The sequence below is a fragment of the Vigna radiata genome, chromosome 9 (assembly GCF_000741045.1).
Source record: "Vigna radiata var. radiata cultivar VC1973A chromosome 9, Vradiata_ver6, whole genome shotgun sequence".
Lineage (NCBI taxonomy): Eukaryota > Viridiplantae > Streptophyta > Magnoliopsida > Fabales > Fabaceae > Vigna > Vigna radiata.
The window spans coordinates 4,590,381-4,605,756 of NC_028359.1; the positions used below are offsets into that span (position 1 = coordinate 4,590,381).

At 33.1% G+C, this 15,376-nt stretch overlaps 2 protein-coding genes across 5 annotated transcripts; both read left to right on the forward strand.

Annotated features, from left to right (window-relative positions):
• The first annotated feature begins 317 nt into the window (after positions 1-317).
• On the forward strand, positions 318-5,116 carry LOC106773171 (mitochondrial adenine nucleotide transporter ADNT1). The gene is made up of 8 exons (XM_014659886.2): positions 318-735; positions 1,319-1,367; positions 1,981-2,144; positions 2,418-2,455; positions 2,904-3,016; positions 3,541-3,654; positions 3,778-4,122; positions 4,733-5,116. The coding sequence occupies exons 1-8, from the start codon at positions 575-577 to the stop codon at positions 4,814-4,816; spliced, it is 1,068 nt and encodes a 355-aa protein (XP_014515372.1). The 5' UTR covers positions 318-574; the 3' UTR covers positions 4,817-5,116.
• A 2,669-nt stretch (positions 5,117-7,785) lies between these two features.
• LOC106773149 (protein SUPPRESSOR OF PHYA-105 1) lies at positions 7,786-15,090 on the forward strand. Of its 4 annotated transcripts, XM_022786019.1 has the most exons (9): positions 7,786-7,898; positions 8,326-8,574; positions 8,674-9,754; positions 10,164-10,321; positions 11,102-11,945; positions 12,378-12,524; positions 13,223-13,540; positions 13,640-13,699; positions 14,610-15,090. In XM_022786019.1, the coding sequence occupies exons 2-9, from the start codon at positions 8,384-8,386 to the stop codon at positions 14,802-14,804; spliced, it is 2,994 nt and encodes a 997-aa protein (XP_022641740.1). In that variant the 5' UTR covers positions 7,786-7,898; positions 8,326-8,383; the 3' UTR covers positions 14,805-15,090. The 4 variants fall into 4 exon arrangements, with proteins under 4 accessions (XP_022641740.1, XP_014515327.1, XP_022641741.1 ...); XM_014659841.2 differs by having other exon boundaries at positions 8,326-9,754; XM_014659842.2 differs by lacking the exon at positions 7,786-7,898 and adding an exon at positions 7,907-8,022 and having other exon boundaries at positions 8,326-9,754.
• Positions 15,091-15,376: the final 286 nt, after the last annotated feature.

The window sequence follows — 15,376 nt, forward strand, 5'->3', positions numbered from 1 at the left end:
TGATATATTTTCATAATAACATCATTTTATTGAGAAAGAAAAAGTAGAAATGAGAATAAAATATTAAAACTAGAAAAAGATAATATAAAAATTAGAATTGATATTGTTTAATTATAAGTCATTTTTCATAAAAAATATTTAAAATTAATTATTAACAATTGTTGAAATGTACTTAAAAGTAATACTAAAAAAACCAATTTATTAAAAATAACATATTTTCATTTTTCTTTGATAAATCTCACCTTTATGGCTTTACAGCTTGGAACATAGGTTAAGTGATGAAATAGAACAAAAGGTGTTTATATATAGAACGGTGTCGTAACGGCGTGACTCTTACCTCGTTGCTGTGTTGTAGTAGTTGTTGGCATTGGTGTGTGAGCTCACTCTTCTCTCTTCGAAGCTCCCGCAGCCACCACACCACTCACTTTTATCGAGCGAGCGAGTAATGATCGCTTCGCCGCAATAATCGCCGGAACAATTTGCCGTTTCCCTGCCGAGATCTCTCACTCTTTGACGATTCCGATACCTCGATTTTGTTCCGGTTAGGTTAGGTTATAGAATAGTTTTTCCATTTATGGCTTCGGAGAATGTGAAGACTGGGGATTCCGCCGTCACCACCATCGTCAACCTCGCCGAGGAGGCCAAGCTCGCCCGAGAAGGCGTAGTCAAGGCTCCCAACTACGCGCTCGCCAGCATCTGCAAGTCACTTGTCGCGGGTGGCGTCGCCGGAGGAGTGTCAGTTCCGTTTCTCATTTCCAATTTTATTTTTTGATTAACATTTTAGTTATGAATAATATGTTATGAAAAAATATGTATGTATATTTGGTTGATTTGAAGTTTTTTGTGTGGCTTGGATCAACAGCGAAGGGGCCTTTTAATATGTCTCGTTTGGGGGTTAATTTCGTGTGGGTTTATTAATCTGGCTTTTGTGTCTGGTGAAGTGGATTGAGTGTACGATCCGTTAAATATAAAAGAAGCTGTTGATTTTGGAAGTCAATGGGTGTGGTTTTGGTCATGCATGCTTGGATTGGATCACTTGCGATTAGTGAAAATCACTCACAGTGTTGGGGTTTTGGAATAAGGTTTAGTTTATTGTGCATGTGTGCCATTCATCGTCGAAGTCACTGCAATATCTTTGTTCCCTTGATACTTTGACTGTCATGCCAATTTCGTTTTAATTTCCGTGAGTTGAAATATAGTTAAAATTACAACGCTCCATAGCCCAATTTTCCTGGCTAATATTTCTTGACAATCGTTTGGAAAACTGTTTTGATGATATTTAAGATTTAACCGAACCATTTTTGTTTTGGCTGTGCAGGTCACGTACTGCAGTTGCTCCTCTGGAACGGTTGAAAATTTTGCTACAGGTTAGTTTGTTCAGGTGTTTATGTCTACATGAATATAGCTATTATGTCTGTTGAATTTATGTGGGGAAAGAGATTTAGAGGAAGGAATTACATAATGTTATGGAAAAAATTTAGAGAATGGGAACGCTTTATCATTCAAGAGAATATTCAGGACAGAAGTTCTGCACACACAGAGACTCGGACTCTGATCTGTTGAACTTCTTCATTAGCGTTCATAGGAAGAAAATAAAAAGCAAAATAAATCAAACTTCTTTTATAGGTTAAAATCAACTTATTTACCAAAGCTATTGTCCTAGTTAAATAAGAGAGCCTACATAATTTGATTTTAACTAATGGGAGAAGTTTGATTCGTTTTACTTTTTTATTTTCTTCTCTTATTGCTTATGAATATCTTTATCCAGGGAGAGCATAGTGGAGACTATTCCCTGTGATAATGTAACATAACATGAGATGCAGGAACATAATATTTCCTGTGTACAACAATTGTCATTATTTTCAACCATTTATTCTTGCTTGCTTATACCGGGATCAAAAGTATGTTGTATCTAGCCTTGCTTGTTTGCATACATCCTACTTTCTACATATAACATGTCTCTGGGTTTGCCATATGCAGGTCCAAAACCCTCATAACATTAAATACAATGGAACTATACAAGGCCTAAAATATATATGGAGAACTGAAGGTCTCCGTGGACTTTTCAAAGGGAATGGTACTAACTGTGCTCGAATTGTCCCTAACTCTGCTGTGAAGTTCTTCAGTTATGAGCAAGCTTCTAAGTATGTTTTTCTTCTATACAAAATATTGTGTGGATTGTTTTATTCTTTTTTTTTTAGGTTTTCATTCCAGGGTACTATTATACCAAATACTAATCATCTTCTGGAAAATTTGCTTCTGCAGTTTTCTCTTAACATGTTCCATTTCCTGCATGGCTTGTTTAAATAGGGTCACTCCAGTGGCTAAAATTTTCTTTTTATTATTTCAGTGCATCCCACTTCATATTTTATAAACTTGTCCCGTTTTTCTCTGACTCTCCCTTCCTATTATGACAGAGGTATATTGTACATGTATCAGCAGCAAACTGGAAATGGTATGTTCATGTTTACAATTATTTATTGACATAATTTGTGTTTGGTTGGGATAATAATTTTTAAAATAGATAAAGGGCATGTATAGATTTGACTGAACTTGATGATTTGGATTATGAAGCTCTTATTTCTGGAAAACTCTTCCTTTTTGGTTTATTATTCCTGTACTATGAGATTTCGCTGGTAAATTAGTAACTCATTTAATTACTTTTCGAGTTCAGACTTCCTCTGCATAAATCATCATCTTGATGAAAATGCCTGGCCCTTGAGGCAAAATGTGGAATTTTGAATCCCTTTTAATAACTTTGATTTAAAAAAATATCTCCCCTCAATAACTCAACCATATTGAGTTGCAGGTTGAAACAAGTTCTTGATCTTGTTTTGAATTGACAACTTTTAGAATTAAAACCCTTTTGGTTATTTAATCATTTTCTCTTGTGCCTTGTGCAGAGGATGCTCAACTGACTCCTGTTTTACGTCTTGGAGCTGGAGCTTGTGCTGGAATAATTGCTATGTCTGCAACTTATCCAATGGACATGGTTCGTGGCCGTATTACTGTGCAGGTATGTTCTCCATTTTTATTTTGGTAGAACCACTAAAAGTACAACTGGAAACAAGACTGTCTTGTAAATCTTTATTGCTTTATGTCCAACTCTGCACCTACCAATATAATAGGCATAGAAATGGCTTAGAATGTTACATCATATTTTCCCCAGAGGTTGTTCGAGAGAACCTCACTCTCCACAATAATCCTGAACTTTTCCTTCTCTTATTCCCAAAAACTCCCCCTGCTCACCTCCCAATAAGACTATTCATAATTGTCTGTTACAGTTATGTAATTACAACTATACTAACTACCTTCTCTTTTCCTTCTTTTGTAAACTGTATCAAACCTATCATATTTTTACATTTACCAAATGTTTGTTTTCTTGTTGGAAGCTAAAGTGGTGGCTGGAAAATGCAGAATAATGCATCTTCTAATAGTTGTAAAATTAAATGGAGAATAAAATTATGTTATGTGTATAGATGGTTTTGTAGTCTTCATGATTTATAGAAACTCAGAAAGTTTATTGTCTTGTATTTGCAGACTGAGGCATCCCCATATCAGTACAGAGGAATGTTTCATGCTTTGTCTACTGTGCTTAGGGAAGAAGGTCCCCGTGCTTTATATAAGGGCTGGCTTCCTTCAGTTATTGGAGTTGTGAGTAATATTTTCAAATTATCTTTTCTCTTTACAAAGATGAAGATTATGTTTTTAATTTTGCAGAGAATATAACCTTCTTCTTGGGTGCTTCTGACAGAATTAATACTCTCTTTTCTCCAGATTCCTTATGTAGGTCTCAACTTTGCTGTGTACGAATCTCTAAAAGATTGGTTAATTAAATCCAACGCATTTGGTCTTGCTGATAATTCTGAGTTGGGTGTGACAACACGCCTGGCTTGTGGTGCTGCTGCTGGAACTGTTGGACAAACTGTTGCTTACCCTCTTGACGTTATTCGTAGAAGAATGCAGATGGTTGGTTGGAACCATGCTGCTTCTGTTCTAACTGGTGATGGAAGAGTCAAAGTCCCGCTTGAATACACTGGAATGATTGATGCATTCAGGAAAACTGTTCAGCATGAAGGATTCGGTGCATTATACAAGGGTCTTGTGCCTAACTCTGTAAAGGTCTGTGTCTTCATCTGATGCTTGTGATCTATTCTATAATGATTGTGTTGTAGAGAATAAGAGAATCTAGAGTGATATTACTGTTGTCACCAGAAAGTCATAAATTTGCAGGACACCTTATAACATGGATTATTCGTGTAGGATTCCCTCAATCATACTCTGCTGTCATTAATCTCTGATAAGAGCAGTAAACAATAAGTTGGCTTGATTATAACAAAAACCAACATTTCAACTCCCATTGCCTATGGTTGAGCTTTAGCCAAATACTGAACTATTGATGCTGTACAGTAATTGGTCAATTCCGGATTAACTTACAGAGATAACTGCAGATATATGCACACTACCTAGATTTGTGGGATTGTTTATAACTCTTTGACGATGTGCCTTAGTTTGAATATTTTGGGTTGCTGTTGAATTTGTTTTATTGTGTTTAGTTTTTTTTGTTCGGCAATTCCATTTGTTTAGTGACATTACTGGATGTTCCTTTTCATGCTTGTCGTTTAAATTATTCTCATTTCCCTTTCACACAAATGTCAAGTAAACTCACCCGAAAATTATTGTAGGCTTTGCTTTGTTTGTAGCATTCTTTAACTCGTACTATGTTTTGCAGGTGGTCCCATCGATAGCTATCGCTTTTGTGACATACGAGATGGTGAAGGACATTTTAGGAGTTGAGATCAGAATATCAGACTGAAGTGTGATAACCACATGAAATAAATCTGTTCAACTGGTGTGGTTTTTCATTGAATTTTTTTCGTAGGCAAGGGGATGCTGAGATGGTAACCTAAAGTTATTTTCTTTATTTTCCTCTCTGGAAGGATGAGTTTAGAAACTCTTAGAACTAGGATTCATAAATTTATTCCCTTGTTCTATTTGTTTTCGTTCGATTTGTCCATAATAAGTGTTGTGGAAAAACAATGCAAGGACATAGCTTGGTAGCTTTCTGCACTGGTTGAGAAAGCATTTTTCTTAGTGGATTTTGCATCAACTAATATTTTTCTGCCCCTCCCTACCCTCTCCCTTGTACGTTTTGAATGATTATTTTACGTTTGCTCACGCTTGCTGAGAAAGTAGGACTTGTTCACCGTATTTACTCTTCTTTGTTAGCCGTTAAAGTGTAACGAACATCTTATCTGCCTGTTCATTGATTCATTGTTAACTGAATTGTGTTTCCAAACTATTGAAAATTTAACACGAAGCTAGAACATCAACTCAATGGAGTGTTTTACAAACACTTTTTGTTAATAACTAGGTAATAGGGACACATGGTCAATTCCAATTGTCAGTTTTTATATTCCATGGCATTATAGATTTCATAACTTAATTCTTGATTTACTTTTAACTTTTGAATTAGGTCAATCTAAAGGTTTAAATTTATATTATGAAATACAAATTTGTACTTTCAAATTGAAAAATTCAAAATAAAACTTTATTTTCTCAAACTTCAAATTTGTTTTTCAAACTGTGTAATCCAAAATCTGAATTTCAAGTTTTGGATTGATTTAACTCTAATGTTTAGCAAAAATGATTATGTACTAACAAAAATAGTCATTTAATTGATGATTTTGTTTGACAAAATTGAATGATCAGTTTTGAAATGAAATATCAAATCTAAAGGTTATATGTTGATTAATATAGATGAAATTCTTGATACTATGAAATATCACTCAACAATAAATGAATTAGTTAAAGGAGATTGTAGTGAAATATTTACAACGAATGAATTGAATTCTTGTATACATTAATCTCTCTTCAATCATTTTGCAGGCTGATTGCAGTGCAATACAAGTTCCTTTAGACACATGGTTACGATCAATCCTCTTCTATAATGTAACATGATTTGTTTATATATAGCCATAGCCATTACAAATATAAGGATGTTGATCCCCCTTCCATTGCACATGAAAGTCAAGGGATGTACTTGTATTGATGCAAGACATGATCCAACAGATGGAGATTTCTGTAAGTTTTCCAAGAAAATGTATCAAGAGAACATTGAGATCCATTTACTGTGATGTTCTTCCTATGACCTACAAATGACTGCACTATGGCTCCAACCATCAAGTTGGAACCATATTTCTCCTCCTCATAAATGGGTTAAAATTGTTGAGACCATTACTAAAGAAGTGTTCATATATCCACTAGGAAAACAAAGTTATTTGCAATATAATATAAAACAAATATAAGGAATATAAATGGTTAAATTACTTACATATTGGTGAGTGCATGTAAACTAAAGGAATGTAAATGCTTAAATTACCAACATTTATAAGAAGACTTTTAATACTATTGAATTTGCAAGAGATTTTTTAGAGCATTTTTAAAGTCATTTGAAAGAAGATAGTTCCCTTCTTGTATGGTTTTCTTATCTTGAATTACAAGATCAAGTGGCAATTTCACTCAACACTCACTTGGAAGCTTTTTCAAGTGACAAAATCTTCCACGAATCCATAAGTTTCTTTCTTCCACATTCTCTATTCTTCCTCGTTTGTAACAAATTGTAAGCATTCTTCCTACTTCAACTATTATTATTCACTTTTTTTTTATTTTTATCTATGTATCTTCATGTTCCTCTGTTCTTAGAAACAAATTTTCAAACTTGAATAATGTAAAAGAATAAGAGAAACATAAAAGGGAGAGTTGAACTATGTTTCAAAATCTTTTCAAAAGTTTTTTTTGCAGAACATTGTTTATACTAAGTAATTAGACAATTTGTATGATATATTCTTAAAAGATGACTTTACATAAGCCTAGAAGAAAAATGTTGTTGTAAAATTATAGATTTGTGCCGTCCTTTCTAAAGTTGTTGATAAAAAAAATGAGAAATAATTGGTAAATACTATTTTCTCTTTTACACACATCACGAGAGACAGGTTCATTATGTCCATAGCCCCAACACAAGCCACATATATGCAACTCAAAGAATATCAGTGGCACGTGTAAAGTAGATTTACCAAAATTCTGTAAACCTTTTTAATTTTTTAATGCTAATACTTAATACTCGAATACTTCCACTTGCAACCGCTGACACTTAGAATCATGCATAGCGTCGTGTCATCTTAGTAACCACCGAACATCTTTCAATTTATGTTTTTTTCTTAAATTGAGTTCAGCTTAGATTTTAGTTACAAATCTTAATTTATACTCAATAGAGTAATAAATATCGTATTACTTCAATTATTGCGAAAAAAAGCTTAAGAAACAAGTCAAGTTTCAAGAGGAAGTAAAATAAAAGATGAGACTATTATGATTATATTTAACACCATAAATATCTTAACTTTAAACTTATCTTTTTTTAATGTAAGTGAAGTTTCAAATAGGATGAATATCTAAACCACTAGGCTCTACAGTAATGAAAAGACTATGCAATCTTTAATCACATAAAGCAAAAAAAAAAAAGAAGAAAAAAAAATTAAACAAAAACATTAGATACGTAGTCACTTGGACCACCTTAATAAAAATATAAAAAAACATCAATTGATAAAAGAAAAATATTAATTTATACTTCATTTAAATTTGTGTAGCTGGCGGCGGCAACATGATATCGTGGCAGTACTTTTGGCCTCAGACGTGGACAGTCCTATATGCTCCGAATCTAATTAATGAAAAAGAAAAAAACTTCTAAATTGTGTCCATAATAATTATAATAAATATCTAACAAAAAACAACCTAAGTTTTTCTCTCAATTCAAGTATTTATTGGTTTGGTTGTACTAGTTGTTTGTCAGTTTTGCAAACCAAGATATTTCTTTTGAGAGAAACTCTATTTACTATGAGGTAACCATCTAAATCATTCTCTTTATCAGTTCATTTTATCCATTGGTCTCTGATATCTTTTTCTCATGCTGCTTGCTACTTGTTCATTCATTGGTGTTTTTATTTGTTCTTTCTGCACACAATGGTACACTCTCTATATTTCATGTTAGCTAAATGGTTAACTTCATGTTTTGTCATCTGACACAACAATTATATCTCTGTTTATAACAAATTGAACAGCTTCAGTACATGCATGCTTATGTCCCCTTTGGAAATTTTGACATCTATTTGTATGCCTGACCATAATGGAGTCTAAGTATTGTATTCCTATAATTGTGTCTAGGTTTTCAGTTCCGACCATTTTCATAGTTTCTCATTCTAATTATGTTGAAGTTTATTCTCTGAACTTTTTTTTTGTGATCTCACTGTTCTAAATCTTCTGGTGCAGTTCTTTCAAATTAATGGAAGGAACTGCATTTTAATGTGCATGAGTTTTGCTAGAAGACATGAGTACTGCAAATGGTGGGACCGGGACTGGGACTGAGGAACAGAAGAGAAAAACTAATGATTCTTTTCTTAAGAATGGGGGTCAGCAAAACATGTCAAGATCACCTAGATTGTGCACACCTATTAAGAAGGAATTGTCTGAAAATTTGCCAAATGACAATGTGATTGGTAATCAGGACAATGGTAATAGGTATGTAATTTCCTTAGCTGAATCTGAACTTCCTAGTACTGGTTTGTGTTCTGGTATAGATTCTGAACACATTGTTGAAAAGTTGTCTGTTGCTATTAGGAATTATAAGAGCAAGAATCCAGATTTAGTTACTCACCCACATAATTCAATACAGACAAGGAATCAATTGACTGTTGAGTCTAAGTATAATGACATAAATAGAGAAGTTGTTTCCAAGGTTGAAGAACAGATACCATTCAGATTAAGTAAGGTACTTAAGGGAAAGGATTTTGAAGTTTGGGACCTGAAGCCTTTGTCTGGTAAGACTGTAAATCAGACTATAATCTCAAACAATGCACATCTTATTAGTAGTATAACCCAGAGTACTTCATCTGCATATAATTATCCTCAATTGATTGTAAAGCAAACAAGGAAGGGAAAGGAGGTTATTTGTGAAGATTTAAAAGACAAAAGCTTCAGCATTGTAGGAGGACACAAGAGCCTGGAGGATGAGAAATCTTTTGCAGTCAAGTTTCAATCGGATACACTGAGGAGATCAAATGTTGTTGATGATGATGATGATGATAATAAGCCTTTAGTAGAAGAAACTGTATCTGTTAGCAATGAAATAAACTTAAGAGAGTGGCTGAAATCTGAATGTCATAGCATGAAGAAATTAAGAAAAATTCATATATTTAAGCAAGTATTGGAATTGGTTGATTTTGCACACTCCCAAGGACTTGTCTTGCTAGACTTTTGGCCATCTTGCTTCACTTTATTGTCATCAAGTAAGATTAAGTACATTGGTTCATATGGTCAACAACGGTTAGGTAATGAATTCATGACCTGCAATGTGACTAGGAAAAGGCCTCTGGAACAGAATACCTGTGCTTGCCAGAGTTCAAGTACAAAGCAGCAAAAGCTGTTTGAAGAGACAGGATCTTCTGGGCAGTCGCATAAATGCTCCTTTACTCATGGCTTCAGGACAATAGTGAATCAAACTGACTCTGACACAATCAGATCCTTGGAATCAAGGAGTAAAGATATTTCTAATTGTCAACATACTTTTACCAAAGAAAATCAATTTATGTCTGGTACCATTCCATTAGAAGAGAAGTGGTATTGTAGTCCAGAAATGCTGAATGATGGAGTCTGCACCTTGTCATCTAATATTTATAGCCTTGGAATTCTTCTTTTTGAAGTAAGAAAATATTGTCTCACACATTGATACCTTTCATAAAGCTTTATCATATATTATTTTTATTGATAGGAAGCCAAATGATTGTGTTGGATTTCAATAATGAAACTAACCATAGGGTTTCAATATTCTTGATTATTTTTTTTTTTTTTTCTGAACATGTTCATGAAAATGATGAGATTTTGGTTGCTGCAACCAGCAAGAAATTAATTCCAAATAAAACATCTGTTTGACATGCAGTACCAAACCTTTAGTATTGACATTGAAACATGAGTTATGGAGGATTGAACTTTTTGGATTAGAGTTAAATATGTTGATCATTTTAAGTATTTATGTTGCTATTAATCATATTCAAACATTAATTGTTTAAATATGTTAATCTTTTTAACATTTATGTGGATGGTATTCTCAGTTGCTGTGCAATATTGAGTCAAGGGAAGCGCATTCAACTGCAATGTTGGAGTTGTGTCATAGAATCTTACCACCTAAATTTCTAGCAGAAAATCCAAAGGAAGCTGGCTTTTGTCTTTGGCTTCTGCATCCTGAACCATCCTCTCGTCCTAATGCTAGGTGATGTAACATGCTCTCTTTCTTACGTTTGTCAATACCTTTCTGGCTCTTTTGAATTTGTATAATTTTTCTTACTCAAGAATGTATTCTGAAAGTTTCATCTTTCAATGGCTTCATGATGCATGATGATAATAGTGAGATAATGATATTGAGAAGAACTTAGGACATCATTTGTTATATGCCATTGATATAAAAGAGTGGTGCTAACTACACAAACTCTGTATGACTGTCTCAATCTTGGGAGCAATGTGCGAAGCAGTGCAAAATATTTATTACAATATGTATGCAACTTGTAGAAGGCAGACTATAAAGATAAAAAGAAACTTGTTCTTAACTTCATTTGACTGGCGGATGACTGTTATTATTATTGCTTTTTATGCTTGACAAGCCAGATAATTAAAAGGCAGAAACCAATAAAAAACATTGTATATAGAATGGCTTTAAGCTTCATAAAAAATTGTTCAAATATTTATCTGTGTGATTTTCACCTGGAAACAGTGCTGATTAGCACATTATGTTATTAGTATCCTCTTTTAAGGGCATGCTACACTATTAAAGTGCTGTTCATATTTTGGTTTCTGCCATTTCTGTATTACCAGATTCCATTTTAGAAACTCAAGTGAATTGTTCTGGGTCACTAGCACCCAGGAAAACCGCATAACTCTCTCTCCTTCATTTTACTTGTTTAAATAATCATACAGCTAAGAGAATATTTATATAGATGTTGAAGAAGCTTCTATTTATATTATAACTTTTTAATTCTTCTGTTATGTACAACAGGATCATTTTAGAATCTGAGTTTATACAAGAATCAGAGGAATCAAGCTCTATAGATGATGTTGGAATATCTGATGATGAGGCTGAAACAGATAAATTACTACATTTTCTAACTTCACTCAAAGAAGAAAAGATGATACATGCTTCCAAGTTGGAAGAACAGCTAAATTTGTTGAATGAAGATATTCAGGAGGTAGAAAGAAGATATTCATTTGGTACAGATTCAGTATTTCCTTTGGCACAAATGAAAAATTCAGAAGTGAGTGAGAACATTTTGCATTTTCAAGATTCTTCTAGTTCAGATATCAGTAGATCCATTCAAAGGTCATTTGGTGATGAAGAAAGATTTATGGCTAACATAAGTCAGCTAGAGAATTCTTACTTTTCTACAAGAATCCAGGTCCTGTCAAAAGATGCTTCATCTATTCCAAGCAATGATAAAAATCTGATGGAAAATAGATGGAGATTGCCTCAAGGAGAGCATGCTACTAAGGAGCCTAGAAGAATAAATACTTCTGTTGGTTGTCTAGGATCCTTCTTTGAAGGTTTATGCAAGTTTGCTCGTTACAGCAAGCTTGAAGAGCGTGGCAGATTAAGAAATAGAGATCTGCTTAGCTCTTCCAATGTAATGTGTGCTTTAAGTTTTGACCGTGATGAAGATTATATGGCAGCAGGAGGAGTTTCAAAGAAAATTAAGATTTTTGACCTCAATGCTATTTCAAGTGATTCTGTTGACATTCAGTACCCATTGGTTGAGATGACAAATAAATCAAAGCTTAGCTGTGTGTGCTGGAACACCAACATTAGAAATCATCTGGCATCTACTGACTATGATGGTGTTGTTCAGGTGTGTATACCTTGCAATGTTAGAACTATAATCGATGAAATGGTTTAATATGTATTAGTCTAATGCAAATATAGCAAATTTTTCTGAGTCCACATAATTTTCTTAAGTAGTCCTCATCCATATATGTATATATTTAGACATGTCATGTTAGTTAGTTTTAGATGCATATACATTATCAACTTAACATGAATAATGATAGGCACCACTTTAAAACCTTTAACAATTTGTGAAGACTTAAAAGTAACATTTTGTTAGTGGTATTAAGACTATATTATGATATATCCTAGGACTAAAATTATTGAAATATTGATGAAAACCAAATTTAGTGTTGTCTCCTTTTATTCATACTAACGAAACTTTCATTGCCTTTGCATTTGACTGTTTCTTAGGTTTCATTGACATTAATAACATAACTTGTATGGATGAATTCAGATGTGGGATGCAGACACTGGTCAGCCATTGTCCCAATATATGGAGCACCAAAAGAGAGCTTGGTCTGTTCATTTTTCTCTGTCAGACCCAAAAATGTTTGCTAGTGGAAGTGATGACTGCTCTGTCAAACTGTGGAATATCAGCGAGGCATGCTTTCTTTTTTGCATTTAATAGTAACAATTTAGTTTTGTTCCAAAGCTAAGCTGTTTTAGAAATCCAAGATAGCATTTGTAATACTTGTACCCTTATTTATTTACACTAAAGCATTAATGCCTTCTTCACTTGAGTGGATTTGAAGGAGAGTAATTGAGTGGATTTGAGAGGATTTGAAGGTAATTTTTTTTATTGTTTATTTAAGCGAATTTGGAGGTAAACGAGAGTAGATTTGGAAGTAAAGTTTGTCAAAATTAGTGTAGGATTTAATTTATGTGACAGATTAAAAAAATTTACTTCCAAATCCACTCTCACTTATCTCCAAATCTATTCACATAAACAATAAAAAAATTTATCTTTAAATCCTCAAAATTACTCTCCTCCAAATCCACTCAAATGAATGCTACATCAAATTGGGATATTCTAGTCTACAAATGTAATGGTTAATGTTTTCATAAAAGCCGTGAACTAGGTTTCACAATTATAGTTTTGGAATGAAGGGAGTAATGCATTGGTATTTATATTATTTGAAGTTGAATAGTAGAATATTTTTCATGTTGTTTTTCCTCTTCTCTAAAAAATAAAAAGAATGATATGAAGAGAAACATAACTATGTGATATAAAATATGCTTTTGAATGCTATATTGCATCATACTGCATACTAATTGTCTGATATGCTGTTGTTTGTGCAGAAAAATTCTCTGGGAACCATCTGGAACCCTGCCAATATATGCTGTGTTCAGTTCTCTTCTTACTCAACAAATCTTTTATTTTTTGGATCAGCTGATTACAAGGTTTATGGTTATGATCTTCGTCATACTAGGATTCCGTGGTGCACATTAGCTGGTCATGGCAAAGCTGTTAGTTATGTAAAATTTATAGATGCTGAAGCAGTTGTCTCTGCTTCCACTGACAACTCTTTGAAGCTTTGGGACCTGAAGAAAGCCAGCTCTTCTGGTTTGTCATCTGATTCTTGTGTCTTAAACTATAAAGGTCATAGTAATGAAAAGGTTGGTCTCTCAACATATTTTACTACACTTTTTCTGTATTCTTTTATTTGTTCTTCTAATCTGTTTATCTTTCATCATCATCATCTTCCTCTTCTGCAGAATTTTGTGGGATTATCTGTTTTGGATGGATACATTGCATGTGGTTCAGAATCTAATGAGGTATGGCTCTTCTTTTTTCATATCCTTGAATTTGCAATATGGAATGGAATAATAGTCTGAGTTCACCCTTGGATGTTGATTGTCATGATGCCTGCAAAATATTTCATAATCTGCGTTATATGTGGGAAAAGAAATTAGTTGTTGAATTTTCTTATCTCTTTTGGGTTACTTTATACTTATTTAGGAGCCTGATCATGGAATGAAGTTGTGTATAGGCTAATGTTTACATAGATTTGTTTCATCATATACGTATGTATGATTAGTTTTGCTTTTGTTCTTTTATGAATTGTCTTACTGATCTTGAAAAAAAAATCAAGCTTTGTTATCACAAATCCTAATGCAGATTAAAGTATTATATGTTCTGGATCACCAAGCATAAATGTGTTCCGGATCACCGAGCATAATTCTATATACCCTGTGAAAGATGCTTGGTATATAGGTCAAGAATTTGATATAACGGTTAAATATGCTTTTAGTCCTTAAATTTTAGTATAAAATTGAAATTTATCTTTATCCCAAATTTTGATATAGTTTAGTATTTAAACTTTAAAAATGAATAGATATATTTCTTTTAACTCAACTGTATTACATTTTTTGACGTGTTAAAGTGATATTTCATACTGGTGTTTGAGCTATTTATACTATTTAACACATCCTAATTTAAATGTCACTTTAGAATGAAGTTTAACATCATAAAAAAAAATAACTCCGTTGGGTTTAACCAATTTAATGTGTACAATTAGAGAATATGAGTATCATTACAATCAATAAATAAATAAGGTGAGGCCATTCTATTTACAACTTGCTAATGATATTTATGGGAGTTTTGCTTCTCTTAATTGAATTTTTCTGCAAATGCAGGATAAGAAGATACAAATTGTAATTCATTTTAAACATTTCTATCTTTCAGGTGTACTGTTATCACAAATCACTGCCAGTGCCAATTGCCTCTCACAAATTTGAGTCAATTGATCCTATTTCTGGTCATGTAAATAGTGGTGATAATAGTGGACAGTTTGTTTCTAGTGTTTGCTGGAGAAACAAATCTAACATGCTTGTTGCGGCCAACTCAGTTGGAATTGTGAAACTGTTGCAGATGGTCTGACAGAAAAGATAAAATATTGAGTTGAGACACTGAACCTGGAAAGCTTTCATTTCTTGACTGCATAATTTGTTTAGTATCCTTCAAAAGACTAAGTTTGTGTTTTATTTGAGATAAAATCTCAGGCTTCAATGATTAAAAGGGTATAAAGCTCAAATGGGGTATATTGATTTATCATTGCTTCTGAACCAGAATTAGTTGAACAAGAAATGTATATAGCATGTAGTAATGTAGGCTTTGCAACTTATCTTTCAAATATCAGTATGACATGGGACTAGAGGTTTTCTTTCATCCTTTACTTCTGTATATAGCACACTTTCTTGTTGGATACAAACAAAATCTCACATTAGAAAAGATAGAAATGAACATGAGTTTATATACATATAAGATATTTCTATTGATAAGAAGTTTTTTGGAGTGATACCAAAAGCAAATTCGTGAGGACTTGATCCAAAGGAGACAATATCTTATCAGTGTGGATGTTAGGAAATTATGCACAATTCCTCTTAATCAGATTTGTGAGAGAAATATATAAACGCAGAATAATGACATTCAAATTGAACTTTTAAATTATA